This window comes from Rhipicephalus microplus, chromosome 3, assembly GCF_043290135.1.
Source record: "Rhipicephalus microplus isolate Deutch F79 chromosome 3, USDA_Rmic, whole genome shotgun sequence".
Lineage (NCBI taxonomy): Eukaryota > Metazoa > Arthropoda > Arachnida > Ixodida > Ixodidae > Rhipicephalus > Rhipicephalus microplus.
Genome location: NC_134702.1, coordinates 256,440,874 through 256,458,816, shown reverse-complemented (window position 1 = coordinate 256,458,816; position 17,943 = coordinate 256,440,874). Strand labels below are relative to the sequence as shown.

Genomic DNA, 17,943 nt, shown 5'->3' with positions numbered 1-17,943 from the left:
CAGCGCTACGGGACACTCTGCTGATGACAACTGCAATGCTGAAGCTCACTGTGCAAATTGTGATGGTGACCACCCGGCGTACTCGAGATCCTGCACAGCTTGGAGACAAGAGAAGGAGGTCATCACTATCAAATATAAGGAAAACATAAGCTTCCGCGAAGCCAGACAGCGTCTCTCACCGTACCTTGCTAAAAAGTCATCATTCGCCGAAGTGGTGCAACGGGGGCCAGCACCACAACGGCATCAGGCGGCCGTCCAGGCCACGCGTAGTGCGCTGAGGCGACCGCCCCTCGCCCCCACGGTGGGAGCAGCCACGGCTGTCCTACCCTCCCCTAACGTGGCCACACTGGAGGCCTCTCCTAGACCTGGCACCAGCCGGGACAGCTCAGAGGCCAAAGAGGTCCTGCCGACCTCTTCTCTGGTGGGGTCAAAGGCCTCGTCTGCCAAGACGAAGCCAACACAACGCCATCATCGCTCGCTAGAGCAACTGTCCGACGTCTTGCACGAGGCGATGGACACTACTTCTGGCCCAGCGGTGCAGGCAGCGCCTAAGGAGCGGCGAGACACTCTCGACCGCTCCAAAAAAAGCAAAACCCCAATTACAGGGCCAGAAAAGGGCCCTGTAAAATAAGTGAACCTGCACCATTTTGGAACTCGCATTTTTTAGTTCTTTTAGAAGCAAGTCACCTCCATTCTACTATATCCTACTCACTTGTCCTTCGATTTTTAAACTTTTACATTCAACATGGCTTTTATAATTCATTGGAACTGTAGAGGGCTTTTAAACAATTTTGGTGACGTAAAGGAAATACTACACGACTTTTCTCCTGTAGCCTTGTGCCTTCAGGAAACCAACCTAGGTGATCGATATCAAAACATCCTAAAAGGCTTCACTGTTGTGCGGCGCGATCGTACGCAGGCAAGCCGACTGTCGGGCGGTGTGGCTGTTGTTGTTAAAGGTGGTATAGCAGTGAGAGAAATTCATATTAATAGTCATATAGAGGCCGCCGCCGTTACCATTGTAGCGCACAAAACCATCACCGTCTGTTCCCTCTACATTCCACCGCACACGCAATTCACCGTAAGCGATTTAGAATTAATTTTAGACCAACTACCCGAACCTTTTGTGATAGCAGGTGATTTTAATGCACATAACACGCTTTGGGGTAGTAAAACAGTTGACTCTAGAGGACAAACACTTGAAGATTTTATTTTAGCCAACGATGTTTGTCTTTTAAATTCTGGCGCTGCCACTTACTGCTCCCCAAGTTCAGGAGCTATGAGCTGCCTGGACCTTGCGCTATGCTCTCCAGCGCTGTTCACAGATTTTAAATGGAAGGTAATAGATAATCCATACGGTAGTGACCACATGCCTGCACTCATCAGTCTAACCACAGCACTTCCTACCATACCCTCCAGACCACCCCGCTGGCGACTTCATTTGGCAGACTGGGCTCTCTTTACCGATCAAGCCAGTCTGGATAAAGAGAGTCTAGATAATCTGAGCGTAGATGAAATGAATCAAAGGATTACAACGTGTATAATCGTGGCAGCAAAGAGAGCTATCCCTCAGTCTTCTGGTTGCTTAAAAAAGAATTTGAAGCCCTGGTGGACGCACGAATGTACAGAAGCCAAAAAACTCCAAAATAAAGCCTGGGGTATCTTCCGGAGGTACCCGACGTACGATAACCTCATCTCCTTCAAAAAGGCGAAAGCGAAAGCTAGATATGTTCGTAGGCAAGCCGAGAAAATCTCCTGGCAAAACTACGTTTCATCCATAAACAGCTCGGTCACATCCAAAAGAATGTGGGATCAGGTTCGCAAGTTTAATGGCAACTACGCTGCCTATACCATCCCCTTTCTTTCAACAACAGGTACTCAGACATCCCTACAGGAACAGGCAGACCTATTAGGGCTTCACTTTTACAACATATCTAGCTCAGCAAACTATTCAGAAACGTTCCTAAGGCACAAGCAATCTATAGAAAAACAAAAGCTTCCTACAGCAGGTTTCTTAGACTTGCCATACAATGCGCCTTTAACCATCCATGAACTGAACACAGTACTTTCCACAGGTAAAAAAACAGCGCCTGGTCCTGACACAATACACTATGCAATGCTCGCCCACCTGTCGCCAAAAACAGTCGAGGCCCTTCTGTTTTTCTTCAACGTTATTTGGCAAACTGGTCGAATGCCCACGGATTGGAAGAAGGCCATTATAATCCCATTCCTAAAAACGGGAAAAGATTCTACATTAGCAAACAGCTATAGGCCAATCGCACTTACAAGTTGTCTTGCAAAAACTTACGAGAGTGTCATTAACATCAGGCTTACGTACGTCCTCGAAACAGAAAACTCACTAGATATCCACCAATGTGGGTACAAAAAAGGTTGTTCAACAATTGACCACCTAGTTCGGCTGGAAAACACAATACGAGAAGCTTTCTTACACAAACAACACTGCCTAGCAGTCTTTTTTGATCTTCAAAAAGCCTACGACACCACTTGGAGGTATGGTATTTTACGAGACTTGGCGGATCTGGGAATCCGCGGCAGAATGCTTAACTGTCTCTCCGACTTCTTGTCCAACCGAACCTTCCAGGTCCGCCTTGGCGTGACACTCTCTCGTGTATTTACTCAAGAAAACGGTGTACCTCAGGGGTGCGTTCTGAGCACTACACTTTTTGTTGTGAAAATGAACTCTGTAAACAAAGTTATACCATCCACACTGATGCATTCTCTGTACGTTGATGACCTCCAGATTGCGTGCCGCGCGTCTAACATGGTGACATGTCAACGACAGACTCAAATCACGTTGAACAAACTAACACAATGGGCGGAGAAAAACGGCTTCTGTTTCTCCGGGGAAAAGACAGTTGCCGTAGTGTATTCTCAGAAAAGAGGCTTGCAGCCGGACCCAATTCTTGAACTGAATGCAACAGTCCTACCAGTTAAACAAGAGCACAAGTTTCTAGGAGTCATATTTGACAAGAAACTTAACTTTCTATCACACATTACCAGTCTAAAAATTAAAGCGACTAGGGCACTCAATGTCCTCAAAGTTCTGTCGCGGAAGCGGTGGGGCGCTGACCGTAAGTGCCTTCTGCACATATATCGTTCATTGGTGCGCAGCAAATTAGATTATGGAAGTGTAGTTTACGGTTCAGCGAGACAATCCTACCTCAAGAGACTCGACCCCGTACATAACAAAGGGATACGCTTGGCAACCGGTGCATACCGGACCTCGCCGCTTCCCAGCTTGTACTCCGAGAGTAACGAACCGGCACTGGACAGCAGACGAACGCAGCTAATGCTTACATATGTCCTAAGAGTTCGCTCATCGCCAAACCATATATGCTACAACATTATCACACACTGTGACAAACGACTCCATTACACAAACAAACCAAACGCAATAAGGCCACTTATACTCAGATTCGAAGAAAAATGTCGCGAGTGTAACGTCCCTACAGATGCCCTTTCTGTTACCAAAAGGCCAAGAAGGCTGCCTCCCTGGAAAAACTTTACGCAATTTCTTGACCTCTCACTGACACATCTCAAAAAACAAGGTACACCACGTGAACACATATTGCAAGAATTTCGCATCGTTCAAGAAAGGTACAGCACATACAAAGAATTTTACACTGATGGCTCCAAAACGGCTAGTTATGTCAGTAGCAGTGTAGTCCAAGGTGCGTGGGAAGAAACAGTCAGATTACCACGGTTTGTTTCAGTTTTTACTGCTGAATGTTATGCCTTGTGGATGGCAGTAAAAAGAATTGAAAGTGCTAGATACAAGAAAGCAATACTTTTTACGGATTCCTTGAGTGCATTGAAGGCCCTCCATATACGCTCTCAATACGAACCCTTCATCGGCGACATTTTAAGCGTATTATCGCGTCTAAGTGAAGGACAAAATATCCGGTTCTGCTGGGTCCCAAGTCACGTCGGGATACCCGGAAATGAAAGGGCAGATCAGTGCGCAGCAGCAGCAAAGAACTTAAGTATCTCGCAAGTAAATGTTCCCGTTAGGGATAGTATCCGCGCAATCCGTACAGCGCTAACATCTAAATGGCAACGGGAATGGAATATGACAGGCAACAACAAACTTCAACTAATCAAGCCATTCCTAAATGAATGGAAGTCATGTTACCACCAAGAACGTTTTATCGAAGTAATCCTGTGCCGTCTTCGAATTGGTCACACGCACATCACTCATAATTACTTGTTAAAACAAGAAAAACAGCCAACATGTGATAAATGCGATGAACCTCTAACAGTGTTGCACATCTTGCTTACATGCGCACATTTGGAAGCACATCGAAGAAAACATTTTTACACCTTGTACAAGTTACGCATTCCACGTCACCCCATGTTCCTTCTAGGAGATGACGCGCTGATACCCCTAACTGACGTTGTCAACTTCCTGGATGACACCAAATTTCTAAATAAGTTATAAGAAGCACGCCATCGTATTTGTACGGTACAGATCTGCAAGATTCACGAACCTGTGTGGCCACAGCACGGCCTCTTGCGAGAGGTCAGTGCTGTGACAGCTTCTTTTGAACACAGCACTTACCTCCTGGTCCTTGCGCACAAGGACACAGGTGAGGCGGGAGTGCTGGAGCGATCCCCTCACATTTTTTGACAAAATCACCTCACGCACATACCATACCCATTGACCACGCCATGTACCATGTCCATAATTTTAAAAGTATACACATTACGCGATTGGTTTTAGGTCTCTATACAGCCGCACAACATTATTCATTTTATTCCATTAGTCATCGTCAACCGCGCATTCATAGTCATGACCATTGTAAAGGAAAAATCACCTGGACGACGAAGCACATTTTCCCCTGACTGACGGATTTACTCCCTCAGAGAAAATAGTTTTTCAATCAGACTTTCACAGCACAATGTATGCCGAGCTAACTAGTGACGTTTTCTTTTGCTCTTTTTTCTCTCCTTTTTTTCACCATGTGGCTGGCGCAGCATAGCCTTAGTTGCTTTTGCGCCACTAAACCCAACATAACTAACTAACTATTTGCAAAATTCTTGCAGAAGCATGTTCACATAGCGAAATTTCGCATATTTCTCTACAATTTTAGGACCTTAGGGTTGTTTACTGGCCCTTTAACGTCATGCCTTTCTGGTTATGCAATGCTTCAGCCACTTTCGGGCATATGGTGAACACTCTTGTACGGGTTCAAATGGTCAATTTGTCTGGGTTACCTTGACGACGTTATCATATTTCCCCCGACCTTTGAAACTCACCTCGATTTCCTTCTTTCTTTCATCCCTTCTATTTTACACTGTGCCAGTCTTCAACTGAACATATCAATATGTCACTAGCACCTAATTATGTTGAGCCATTTCGTCGACTCTTCTGGTGTGTGCCTTGATCCTAATAAAGTTCAAGCTGTGCGAACCTTTTCCTTCTCGCCCTGTGCTAAAGAAGTCTACGGCATTCTCAGTCTCTGCTCGTAGTTCCGACGTTTTGCGAACACTTTTACAAAAGTTGCCCGTGGAAGCGCCATTGTGTGTGCTCTTTGCATCTCGCCGAGTCTCCCGGATTGGCCGGAAGACTCCGGGATTTTGACCGTTTTTGCCGGTTGTACGTTTGTCATGAAAATCTCCCGGCAATTGAAATTTTTGTACCTTATCTGGCCGCATTGACGAAAAAGCAGCTGAATCCGCTCCAGGCTTTTTGAACCCTACCCCATTTCATTATGAGTTTAAGAGGCGTTCATGTAAAAGTACAGTGTAATCTCAATGATGCGAAACCACGGCAGATACGAATTCTTAAATTCCCCAGCCAAATTTTACTATGTTCATTGGGCCTCAATTCGAATGTTCTGAACACATTTCCTAATCGCTGTGGGTGATACGAACTTTAGTACGGAAACCGTTGAACGAAGGCCGAGAGTAGCGTACTCGAAGCTTTAGAAGTATGCTTGCGACCGGCGCACTACAGTGCGTGTGATTGTCGTTGCCACAACCGCTGAAGACTGAAACCGCGGTCGCTCTTGACACGATCATGTATGGCGACGACGCAACTGAGAGAACCCCGAAAGTGTGCAATCAACCAGTCAAAGCAACGCTGCTTTCCGCAAACTCTGCGGACAAACCAGCGGCAGATGCTATCGTAGATGGCATGAAATTACTTAGTTTTGATGGCACATGCGCAGCCAAGCGCATTGGGATTGTCAAATGAACTACCGTTTGCCGCCACCACATAGTGCAAAACTGCGGTTGCGGCGATGCGATAGCAATCTACGAGCCCCGAGGGCACGCAGCGATAAGTTAAAAGCAGTAAATACGTAAAAATAAAAAAAAATATACAGTTTCGCCGCACGAGCGAAGCAATAAATGCGACAGGAACAACTTGGAATGTAACGCTGAGAATGGTAAGCAGATCGAAACGTGCAGTGCGCTGCTCACACACAAATGACACGCGAAAACGATACTCGCAAGACGAGTGCGAACTAACAACGTTTACCACTTGACACGTAACGCGTTGTTTAAACAAAAACGATGCACGATACGTAATCACAGGTACAGATGAGTACAAACTAACAAGTGTTCCAGTTGTTATACCTGGCTGTGTATGAAAAGGCACTGTTTTTATAAAAGGGGCCTGTGCAGAGACCGACGTGACCTTTGTGGGCCCGGCAACTAACGTTTTCGTTTTAGTGAAAGCCAAAGGCACACTATTCCCCACCAAAGGATAAGTGCGCGTGCACAGGCATCCATCCATGGGGCAAAGTACACGTGAGAAAATTCACAGCGTGCGTTTTAACTAAAAGCCGAATTCTGCTGTCTCTCATTCCCCATTAGGAGCCATTGGCATGTACATTGAGAACTATCTGACAAGAAAGTGTAGCTACGATATACTCGCTGGGTGTAACCTCCTTGGTTTTAGAAAGGTTTAGCGAGCGTTGGGCCACAGTGTCATGAATACAGTGAACTAGTATATACCATGAACTCTGTGGTTAAAGGTGGGAAGTAGACACGAAGCGCAAGCCATAAGAAAGTGTGCGTGTGCTTCCTCTCGTTTAGTTCTTGAAATGTCCGCTGGATGGCGGTGCTTCTATATGAGAAATATCTGATGAAAAGATGCGAGATAAGGGTACTTGGAGTGTTGAATAGGTGGACGAACGGACACACAGTCAGATGCATAAACGGACGCACGGATGGCTGCACGGACGGACGGACGCATGGACAAATGCAGGGCCGAACGCACGAACATAGGCACGCACGAACATAGGCACGCACGAACGGGCAGATGGACGCACGAACGGATGCAAGCACGGACAGAAGCAAGAACGAATGGACGGATGTATGCTTTGCCCCACTCTCCATCATTCACCCCGTGGATATGCTGCCATTTTTTTTTCATTGAGTGTTCATATATATATATAAGGGAAAGAAATGTATACCTAAGGGCTCGTTTTTCCGTGTTTTGACACAATATTAATGAGATCTAACAGACAGTAATGCCGAGGAATGTACAGGGGAAGTTATTAGAACCAATGGATTGTAAATAAGAAGAAAAAAAAGTGGGTGAAAAAATAACCAGCCGCGAGCAGGAATCGAACCTACGACCTTCGAATAACGCGTTCGATGCTCTGACCACTGAGCTACCACAGCGGCCTTTCTTTCATCCACTTTTTTGGGTTAGTATGTGATTTTAGAAGTAGGAGTGTCAGTCAGCGCCGTCTATAAGCCAAGCGACAGGTGAGAAACACTCTTTTATGCGCATGTTTGGCGTCACGTAGCACGTGAACTTATTACGAACGGGCAGCTGATTAATAGTCCCTCGTATACAACCTAATGACACCAAGTCTGTCAGTACGAGACCCTCGTTAATGAATAAGGGAAAGAAATGTATACCTGTGACGCCAAACATGCACATAAGAGTTTCTCACTTGTTGCTTGGCTTATAGATGGCACTGACTGACACTCTTACTTCTATATTCACATATAAACCCAAAAAAGTGGATGGAGGAAAGGCCGCTGTGATAGCTCAGTGGTTAGAGCATCGAACACGTTATTCGAAGGTCGTAGGTTCAATTCCTGCTCACTGCTGGTTATTTTTTCACCCGCTTTTCTTTCTTCTTACTTACATTCCATTGGTTCTAATAACTTCCCCTATACAATCCTTAGCATTACTGTCTGTTAGATCTCATTAATATTGTGTCAAAACACGGAAAAATGAGCCCTTAGGTATACATTTCTTTCTCTTATTCATTAACGAGGGTCTCGTACTGGCAGACTTGGTGTCATTAGGTTGTATACGAGGGACTATTAATCAGCTGCCCGCTCGTAATAAGTTCACGTGCTACGTGACGCCAAACATGCGCATAAAAGAGTGTTTCTCACCTGTCGCTTGGCTTATAGATGGCGCTGACTGACACTCCTACTTATAAATTCACATATAAACCCAAAAAAGTGGATGGAGGGAAGGCCGCTGTGATAGCTCAGTGGTTAGAGCATCGAACGCGTTATTCGAAGGTCGTAGGTTCGATTCCTGCTCACGGCTCGTTATTTTTTCACCCACTTTTCTTTCTTCTTATTTACATTTCATTGTTTCTAATAACTTCCCCTGTACATTCCTTGGCATTACTGTCTGTTAGATCTCGTTAATATTATATATATATATATATATATATATATATATATACGGGAAAGAAGTGTATACCTAAGGGCTCGTTTCTCCGTGTTTTAACAGAGTATGAATGAGATCTAACAGACAGTAATGCCAAGGAATGTACAGGGGAAGTTGTTAGAACCAATGGAACGTAAATAAGAAGAAAGAAAAGTGGATGAAAAAGTAACCAGCCGTGAGCAGGTTATATATATACGTATACATATACGGTGAAGTACGACGACGGTGGCGATGGCAAAAGAAAAAAAAAACGGCCTGGACTGTTCATATAGTTGCTATCACAATAAAAAGGGGCCAGACGTGTTTTGGCGTTCCTGTCAAAAGATTCTAGCAGTGAGAAATGCTTTGACCCACGCTTTTGTGGCAGCCAGCTGCGCTGTCCCGTGCGTTCATGTTCACGTGTGTCCCAGGAAGACACACGCGAGTTGTTTTGACTGAAATAGATTCTGCTAGTTGTGTTGATCCTTTGAGACTCTCATCTTAGTGAAAAACTCTACCCTCGTGTGTTCGGCCACTCCTAGCCACTGCAAGACTGCAACGCTGATGTTGGCGCTTGTGATCGAGACCCACCTCCCGCTCCCTTTTGTTTTGCTTATGTTTTTTGTTTGTTTATTCTTGTTTTTTTATGCCCCCTCCCTGTTGCGAAAATCTCCCGGATTCAAAATCATTGAACTTGGCAGGTATGTCTTTGCCTCTGCTTAAAGTAACATTCATGACTAACAGCGCCGAGATGTCGTCCTGCGCGACATTAAGAAGCTGCATTCTGTGATGTATGATCCGTCTACTCGATTGTTTGTGCTTAAGGTTTGCATGTTGTATCATTACAATGTTCAGGAAAATGGACCGGAATTTTTTTTGTGTTACCTTCCCACTTACTTGGGGGTCGTATCAGCCAGCTCCATGACCCCCCTGCCCCCCTGCTGCCTCGGGCATACGACCGTTTGTCTCTTGCAACGAATGTCATCTCTGGAAAAAACTTTCTATGAGTTCTGCCATACTCCTCCAGCCACTAGATTTTCCCTTTGACCCCTTTTTCAGGCTTGGCAGCCTCCTAGGTCTTTTCCTTGCATCTACTTTTGGTAACAAATGTATAGCTGTGGCGACGGATCACACAACTTGATATGCCATTACAGTGTCTCTATCAATAAGCTGTGCCACGAATATAGCCAATTTTTTCCAGCATTACATCATTCTTCATCATGGCACACCACACCAACTCCTCAAAGATTGTGGGCACTATCCTCTCTCTCAAGTTATTGACAACCTGCTTTGCTCTTGCGAGATGAAACAAATTTACTACGGCCTACCACCCGCAAACTAATAGACTGACTGAAAGATTCAACAGGACCTAAGCTGGTATGCTTTCTATGTGCAGTACACCTCCTCCGACCACTAAGACTGGAACGTTGTATTGCCCTTTGTTATATTAGCCTTTGATTCCTCACTGCACGATACTGCTGGTTTTTGCCTTTCTATCTTTTGTTTATCCATGACCCAGCTTTCCCATCTTTCTGGCAGTCATCAATTTGCTCACTGAAAAGAGTCACAGATTTGTCGCAAAGGCAAAGCAATGAACGCGATAGCAACAAATTGGAAGGTCACGTGCACAACGGCAAGCTGATCGAAACATGCCCCGCATTTCTCACGCATAGACACGCGATACATACTCACAGGCACAGATTAACGCGAATAAGCATCTCAGTTGCTACTTCGCTGTGTCTGAAAAAAGCACGCTTTACACAAACGGAGGCCGTGCAACAATTGCAGGGACCTTTGTGCGCCCGGTAACTACAACAGAATCGTTCGGACGAAACTCAAAGGCTAGCCAAGACGCACTATTCTCCCCACTGCAAGATAAAGGCGCGCAATCGAGCGTACACCCCTTATTCTCTACGTGGGCCAAAGTACGCATGAGAGATGAAAGCCACCGCGTGCTCACTGCGCCTTCTTGCTGATAATGCTGAAAACACTATAGTTCCCCCCCCCCCCCCCCCCCCCGATATGCCTGCCCACAGCGGTGAGTAGTAGATGTGAATAACTTGCCGTTTGAACATTGAAAGAGGTACCTCTCGGTAGTTCAGTGGTTAACGCCTCGCATTCACGACACGGAGTGCTCACGTTCGATTCCACGCTTCGGAGTCTTTTTCCTGGGATTTTTGTCTTTCTTGCGTTTTCATATATATAGATATGTATACATATACGGTGCATGACATCGACGCCGACAGCAAAATCCAGCCGAGAGTGTCCATATAATTGCTATCGCAATAATACACCCATGATGCTAACACCAGAGCTCACAAAGCATGAGAAGTTTCCCGTAAGCTTCTTAAGCATCACAAGGCCTCTAGAGACAGCGTTACATTGCACATCGTTGCTACCTTTTCTCTACTACAGGTTTTCTTGCGCAATGATGGACCCCGACTTTGAGCATTTGGCTCTCGGAAAACTATTTTTTCGATACCTGGTACTCTACCGTGTATTTTGCCAGGTGACAAATGTTAGCTGCGAGATGGCCCAGCTCAAGTCTTCATTTGCCTCCGCGTCACCGTGTATAGACATTGTTCATGTATCCCGCTTCAAGTTCTGTAGCTCTGCAACACTATGGAAAGCACTGAGGCGGAGCTTGAGCACTCAGGTGTTATGTTTTTACACTATTTCACACTAAACCAGCAAGAGAGGCAACAAGAAAGACATGATTTTGGTGTGTTGGGGCACTCCCTTTTGCTTCGTCTTGGCGTACGCTTTGGCGATGTATGGACATATTGTAAACACGCCTTGTTTCCCAGTGTGCCTTCATATAACAATATTGCAGACATTTCTTTCCCAACAACTTCTAAGTGCCTAGTAACGGCAATGAAATCATAGGTTGCCGAGGGGTGCATCGCTCTTTTATTCTGGAATATGCAGTCACATTCGGTATTCGAGGTCCCCAAAGGCAGAGCTTGAGTGACAGAGAACGTCAATGCGAAGCATAATTTGCAAAGCCTTGAAGCATTTAATCGTATTATCTGGGACTGGTTGTTTTGCACACTCACCATTAAATACCAAGTGTCACCTTTTATTTCTCATGCAAAGACTTATTTTAGAGGCCATGGGGTGTCATTGGCTAATTGAGGCAAACTTATTCTTACCATACTGTGCCATTACATCTCCTCCTTATGTAGCGAACTTGCGTCCTGTGGGAAGCTTATGTTATGGCTATATCCCTCAGATTTGCCCATACCTAAGCACAAGAATCATTGTGCACTTGGCAATAGTTACATTTTCATTAATTGAACTTGATAACACAACTCTTTACACCTTTCATCAACTAACGTCATTAAATAGAGAGTAGTGTGTCATAAACGAACCTCTATTTCTGTCGCAGGTGGACGACAGCAGCTCATCGTCGACAACGTATGAGCACCTGTATGAGCCCATCTACGATGTCCTTGATCATCAACCGCAGGTGAGAGCCTGACAGGGCAACATGACACTAGCAATAAAGGCAACAATCTCACGTGAAATACTAAGCTGTTAGAGTGAGTCCTAAACGATAGAGAACATTGATAGAGAACATTTTTCGGAAATGCTGTGATTTTGGTCTGGTGGTCTTCATGAGTGGAACTAGTCAAAAGACGAAGCTCAGACGGGAGAAGTGGCGCTCACAATGACACATCATCGTTATGTGTGCCACTTCTTTCCGATACTTCTAGGCAGGTTTCGATCCTCTTATTTACTGCGAATGCTGTTATGAAATTGCAACAAGGGTCGATTTTGACACCGTAGTTGTCTGCTGCCTCTGATGTCTGTAACTGCTATACAGTGAAATAAAGAAAAAAAAATTATGTGTGCGAATATTCGAAATTTGAAATATTTTGTCTATAGTGTTTGCTAAGCAATTCAGTTTGCAGTTGAATTTTTACTGTTCGAACTATTCCAACTTCCTAAAAACAGATGTAATCAACTTCTGCTTGAAAGCGGTCCCTTCAGATCTGTAATATGCTTAGCTTCATCACATTCTAGTGTTGCAGCAAAGCTGTCTTTCATGCTTCGTTACGTTAATGTTTTTTAAAAACTAAATGCAGTTCGAAGCTTCAAATATCGTAATTACATCAGCATTGGCACAATGAGTAATTATTTTACTAGTATTATTAAAGAGTGTGCAGTGGAAGTTCGAGGTACAGTCACTAGACAAGACAGTGGCAAACTATCTCAGGAGACAAAAAATCTCATTAAGAGACGACACATCATGAAAGGGTCTACTGCAACCGACGAAATAGAGCTAGTGGAGCTCTCGAAGTTATTCAGCAGGCGTAAGGTAGCCAATATCAGCAGGAACAACTTGGAAGGAATTGAGCAGGTTGTAAAAAGCTGCAGAAGTCTAAAAGCTATGAAGGGAGGCTTGTGCATAGGCAAAAATTGAATGTATACATTGATGAACAAGAAAGGCAATGTTATAACCAATATAGATAGGATAGTCGAGATGGCGGAGGAGTTCTACAGAGAACGGTACAGAAGTCGAAAGAACCAGAATGATATTGTGAGAAATCATAGTGGGACAAGAGGAGTTCGACATCTTACAAGTAATGGCAGGGGAAGCAAGAAAATTCCTAGAAAGAATGCAAGGAGGCAAAACATTTTGTGAGGATAAGGTAACGAAGAACCTCCTGAAAGACGGCGAAGAATTTGTGTTAGAAAAACTCGCCACATTATATACTAAGTGTCCTTTAACAGGAAGGGTATCAGAATCTTGGGAGAATGCCAACATCATCCTAATCTATGAGGAGACATCAAGGATTTGAAAAATTACAAGCCGATCAGCTTACTGTCCACTCTCTACAAACTATTTACAAAATCAATAGCTAATGGAATTGAGGCGATATTAGAGTTCAATCAACCAGAAGATTAAGCAGGATTTCGTACCCCCTACTTCACAATAGACCATATTCATACTATCAATCAGGTAATAGAGAAATGTGCTGAATACAACCAACCCTAATACATAGCTTTCATAGACTACGAGAAGGCATTTGACTCAGTCGAGACATCAGCAGTAATGCAGGCACTGCAGAATCAGGGCATTGAAGATCCCCACATAAACATACTGGAATGAATCTACAGAGGATTCACAGCCAGTAGTTCTCCATAAAGAAAGCGGCAGAGTGCTAATAAAGAAGGGTGTAAGGCAGGGCTACACAATCTCTCCAATGCTATTCATCGCGTGTTTACAGATTTTTGCGACCCTAGATTGGGAAGAGTTATGGATAAGAGTTTATGGAGAGTACCTTATTAACCTGCGATTCGCTGATGACATTGCTTTGAGTAACTCAGGGGACGAATCACAGCTCACGATTACAGAACTGGACATGGAAAGCAAAAAAGTATGTCTGAAAATCATATGCACAAAAGTAATCTGCAACAGTCTCAGCAGAAAACAGCACATTGCAATAGGTAGAGAGATGCTGGAAGTTGTAAAGGAATATGTCTACTTAGAGCAAGTAGTAACTGCGGAGCCGAACTGGCTTTGCCTTGCTTATGTTTTCGTTTTATTTCTAGTTTTTATGAAGGTATGATTGAAACACGGTTGCTCCAGTTGAGCCTAAAAGCCTTGATTTTATGCTTACGTTTTTGGTATGTAATTATGAAACAAATTGCATCGGCTCATTGAACCAGTGAGATACATATTTTTAGTTGGTCACACATTAACTTCCCGTTCTTTTCCACTGTTTTTGCCATTTATAGATATAAAATTATTTTTTCACTTTTGATCATGATCGAACGAAGTAGGAATAGAATTTTTTTAGTCGTGTTGGGCTCATTCGTTAACTGTGGGGGGAAGCCAGGTATAGTTTTGTAGTCTTCAACTGAATCGAGCTGAATAGCGATCGAGAGTAACTGCACGATGCCCGTGTTACACGCGGCTTTTGTATTACATTTGTATTACAATCGTGGCTCACGACAGCTGATGGGAATCGTTGTTCACCTGCCTTGTCGCGTCCAACATTCCGTTTGCTTAAAGGTTTGGGAGCTGCATCAAATTCACGCGCTAGCTTCAGCACCTTGCCGATTCGAATAGTTCTCAATCAGCTTCTCCCTTTATTCTTAGCGTTTTACCCATCAGACCAATTTGAACGTATGCAGCCGACAAAAGCTGACCAACTCTGGATGTATAACATACTCACTGCATCTGTGGGCAATACAAAAAGAGCAAGTATTGCAGTGCTATGAATAGATAAAAAGAAACCAAGCATTTATTCCTTCCTCATTAAACACTAATAATCCTAGAGCAACACCCGCTGCACCCACGTCTAATCACATGGGCTAGTCGTAGCACAATTCAACGCAGAATAGACTTGCTACCACACTTCTCGCGACCAGCAGGCAACATGGCTGCAGTACCAAAGAATTGCGGCTAGAATAAACACGACAGCCGACGTCAACTACGCTCGATCTGTGCGGAATCTGCATTGTCCCCGTCTGCGTTGTTTTCGCGTTTCCCCAGTGCAAATGAACCACGTATGACCACGTGATGGCGCTCGGCAAACAGGGGCGCTGAACTCCTGCAGGCAAAGCGAGCGGCACCCGGAAAACAGTGGCGCAACTCTGTTACCTAAAGTTAGCAGCGTATACAGTCCAGCATCACAAGTGGCTATTTGCGGTCACTGCAGTTTGAAGTGGCAAGGCTACGAACCATCGTCTCTCCGTCAGCTACGCCCGCATTGTATACTGCGAGTGCGAGTCCCAACAGTGACAGGTTTGATAAAACGGGCAGGCATACAGAAAGTCAACAATGCATGATTATTTTGGGGCCCCAAATAAAATGAAATTATTATCAAAATTTACAGAATCAACTAGGCACGTTGTGGATGTGAGGCATAGACACAGTACAGTGTGTTTTGAAAGGGCGATTGGTGCGGCCGACCAACGTAAAGCTTGTAGCCTACAGGCCGTCATCATCAAGGTTTGTAAGGATTATTTTTTGTCATTCTTCCTGCTTATTCTTAAGTAAACGTTGGCATTTTTTACATATTAGACAATTTCTTGAGTAAATTTTTCACGTGCCAGCTTTGCGCACACGATATCTCAGCTTGGCATAGCTCAATAGAACGGTGTGATGCAGCTTTGCTTGCATGCACAGTGCTGTTAAGGACAACTAAATTTTCTAATTCTTTCCGTTCCGCTATGCATATTGCCTGGCATGAGGAACCTCTTTTTTATTGTTGCTGCTTACAACCAGCGGTATGGTGTAAAAACGGCAGCAATGTACAATAGAGAATTGCTGGATCTGTCGATTGCTTTCCGCCCCCAACTTTTCGACAGGAGAGTCTAGATGACATTGCCGGCTGCCCTTGGTTCCTTAGCACAATAAAGATATACGTGATCTTGTGTGGGAGAGTAAATCCTCAGCAAACTCGCCGCAGCCTCTACCTCATAAACAAACATGCCTATGAGATCTCTTGCTTCGCACAACGTGCACTATTTCAGTGATCCCGCTGGTTAACGCAGGATGGTCACGGTGGAAAACTGAAAAACAGTGTTTCAGGTGCGTAGTTATTATAGTTATTAGAACAGTTTACGACACAGCACTTCATATGCTAAGTGGCGCAAACAGCTGCATGCACAGCTGCAAACACCTCAGTTTATTCTGAAACGAACTCAGCCATCAGCGATAGCGCTCAAATGTTGGACGCTACATATAAATGCCGACACGCATTGCCGCAGATCAGATTATCGACAGATGACACCCTGTTCTCTGATGTCATTGTACATTGTGGTTTGCTATAGTCTGTGAATATTTTCTTGAAATATTTCTAGCGGCAAAATTTTTTTCTACACGAGACCGTTATTTGAAATTCACGAAACAGTGGTAAACTAGGTACAAAAGTAAAGTCCTCTATAAATCGACCATTTCGCACGTTCTTTCAACACTCACCTTTAAGTTTGTTTGAAAATGTTGCTTTTATTCTGCAACGGTTCCTCATGGTAGCCCTCTATTTTTCACTCCCTAGCGGATACAAGGTTCAATACTCAAATGTAGGCTATTCGGGATTTTTTTCTACAATAGACAGTTATTGATCAAACGTACCAATTACTTGTATCTGGCTGTCTATAACCATGCTATTTCCTAATACTTTTGTGCTGGCTGTGTGCAGTGCATAAGCTCTAAAATAAAATTCTTAGCTTGGCAAAAACACCACTTCAGTCTATGTTGACTGATTGATTGATATGTTGGGTTTGACATCCAAAAACCACCATATGATTGTGAGATATGCCATAGTGATGGGCTCCGGAAATTTCAACCACCTAGGGTTTTTTAACATGCACCCAAATCTGAGCACATGGGCCTACAGCATTTTTGCCAACCATAAAAAATGCAGCCACCGCTGCCAAGATTCGATCCTGTGACCTGCATGTTAGCTGCCAAGTACCTTAGCCACTAGACCACCGCGACGGGTCCACTTTGGTCTATATTGAGGCGTCGATAGCACCCTAAGGTAGTCAAATAAAAAAAATTGCTCTAAAGTGCATACGATTCAGAATCATACCAACTTTCTTCACAGTTCCATCGTAGTAATGCTTGTTTTAGTGGAGAAAATTTTTTTTTGAAGTTCAGTTCTTTCATTGCATTGCGTTAATGTTGGGGTTGTTCAAATGAACAGAACTTGCCGCATAAAAAAAGGGCGGTAGTGTAGTCACAGTAAATGGTTCCAAGTTCTTTTTGTGAGTAGTTCATTTTATATACTACATATCAAGGTGATAGTAAACAGAGGTAAAAATACTACAATGCAATTGGCTTAGACGCCACTATGCCCGTAACAACGAATCGCGTTACTGTTTGCATGGTGCACACCGCAGACAGTGGCCGCAAACTACGTCACAGAAATCAAATGTTATGATCTCATAACAGATGTAAAACAGCATATGTTACTTGTGCTGACAAGTACTGCCTGTAACCACCCAAAATTAACTATAAAAAATCTCTTGGCATATTCCGACTATGGGTCGGGGATGACGTACAGAAGGCGTGAATGCATAATGCGCGGCTAGATCGTGTGTTGTTTCATGCAGAATACCTAGATAAACTTCATGTGGATCAGCTGTAAATAGCCACGCTCATGTCTCCTTTTTTTGGTTGATATAAATGTTAAGACAAGTTTTTGATACAGCAATTAGTTCTCATAGCCGCATGCAGGCCAAAGGAATGCTCCAATTGGTGAAGTGAGGTGCCCGGTAATGTTAGTGCATTTAATGCAGGAGCGCACCCGGGTGCAGTAGTCGTGCTGCATAGA

At 44.1% G+C, this 17,943-nt stretch overlaps 1 protein-coding gene across 6 annotated transcripts in view; it reads left to right on the top strand.

Annotated features, from left to right (window-relative positions):
- Nucleotides 1-17,943, top strand: part of Exn (Ephexin) — a 191,481-nt gene that overhangs the window by 80,669 nt on the left and 92,869 nt on the right. For all 6 annotated transcript variants that reach the window (XM_075890921.1, XM_075890920.1, XM_037419966.2 and 3 more), the window contains one exon: nt 12,039-12,119. In XM_075890921.1, the coding sequence (XP_075747036.1) occupies nt 12,039-12,119 (81 nt within the window). The remainder of the gene's footprint in view (nt 1-12,038; nt 12,120-17,943) is intronic.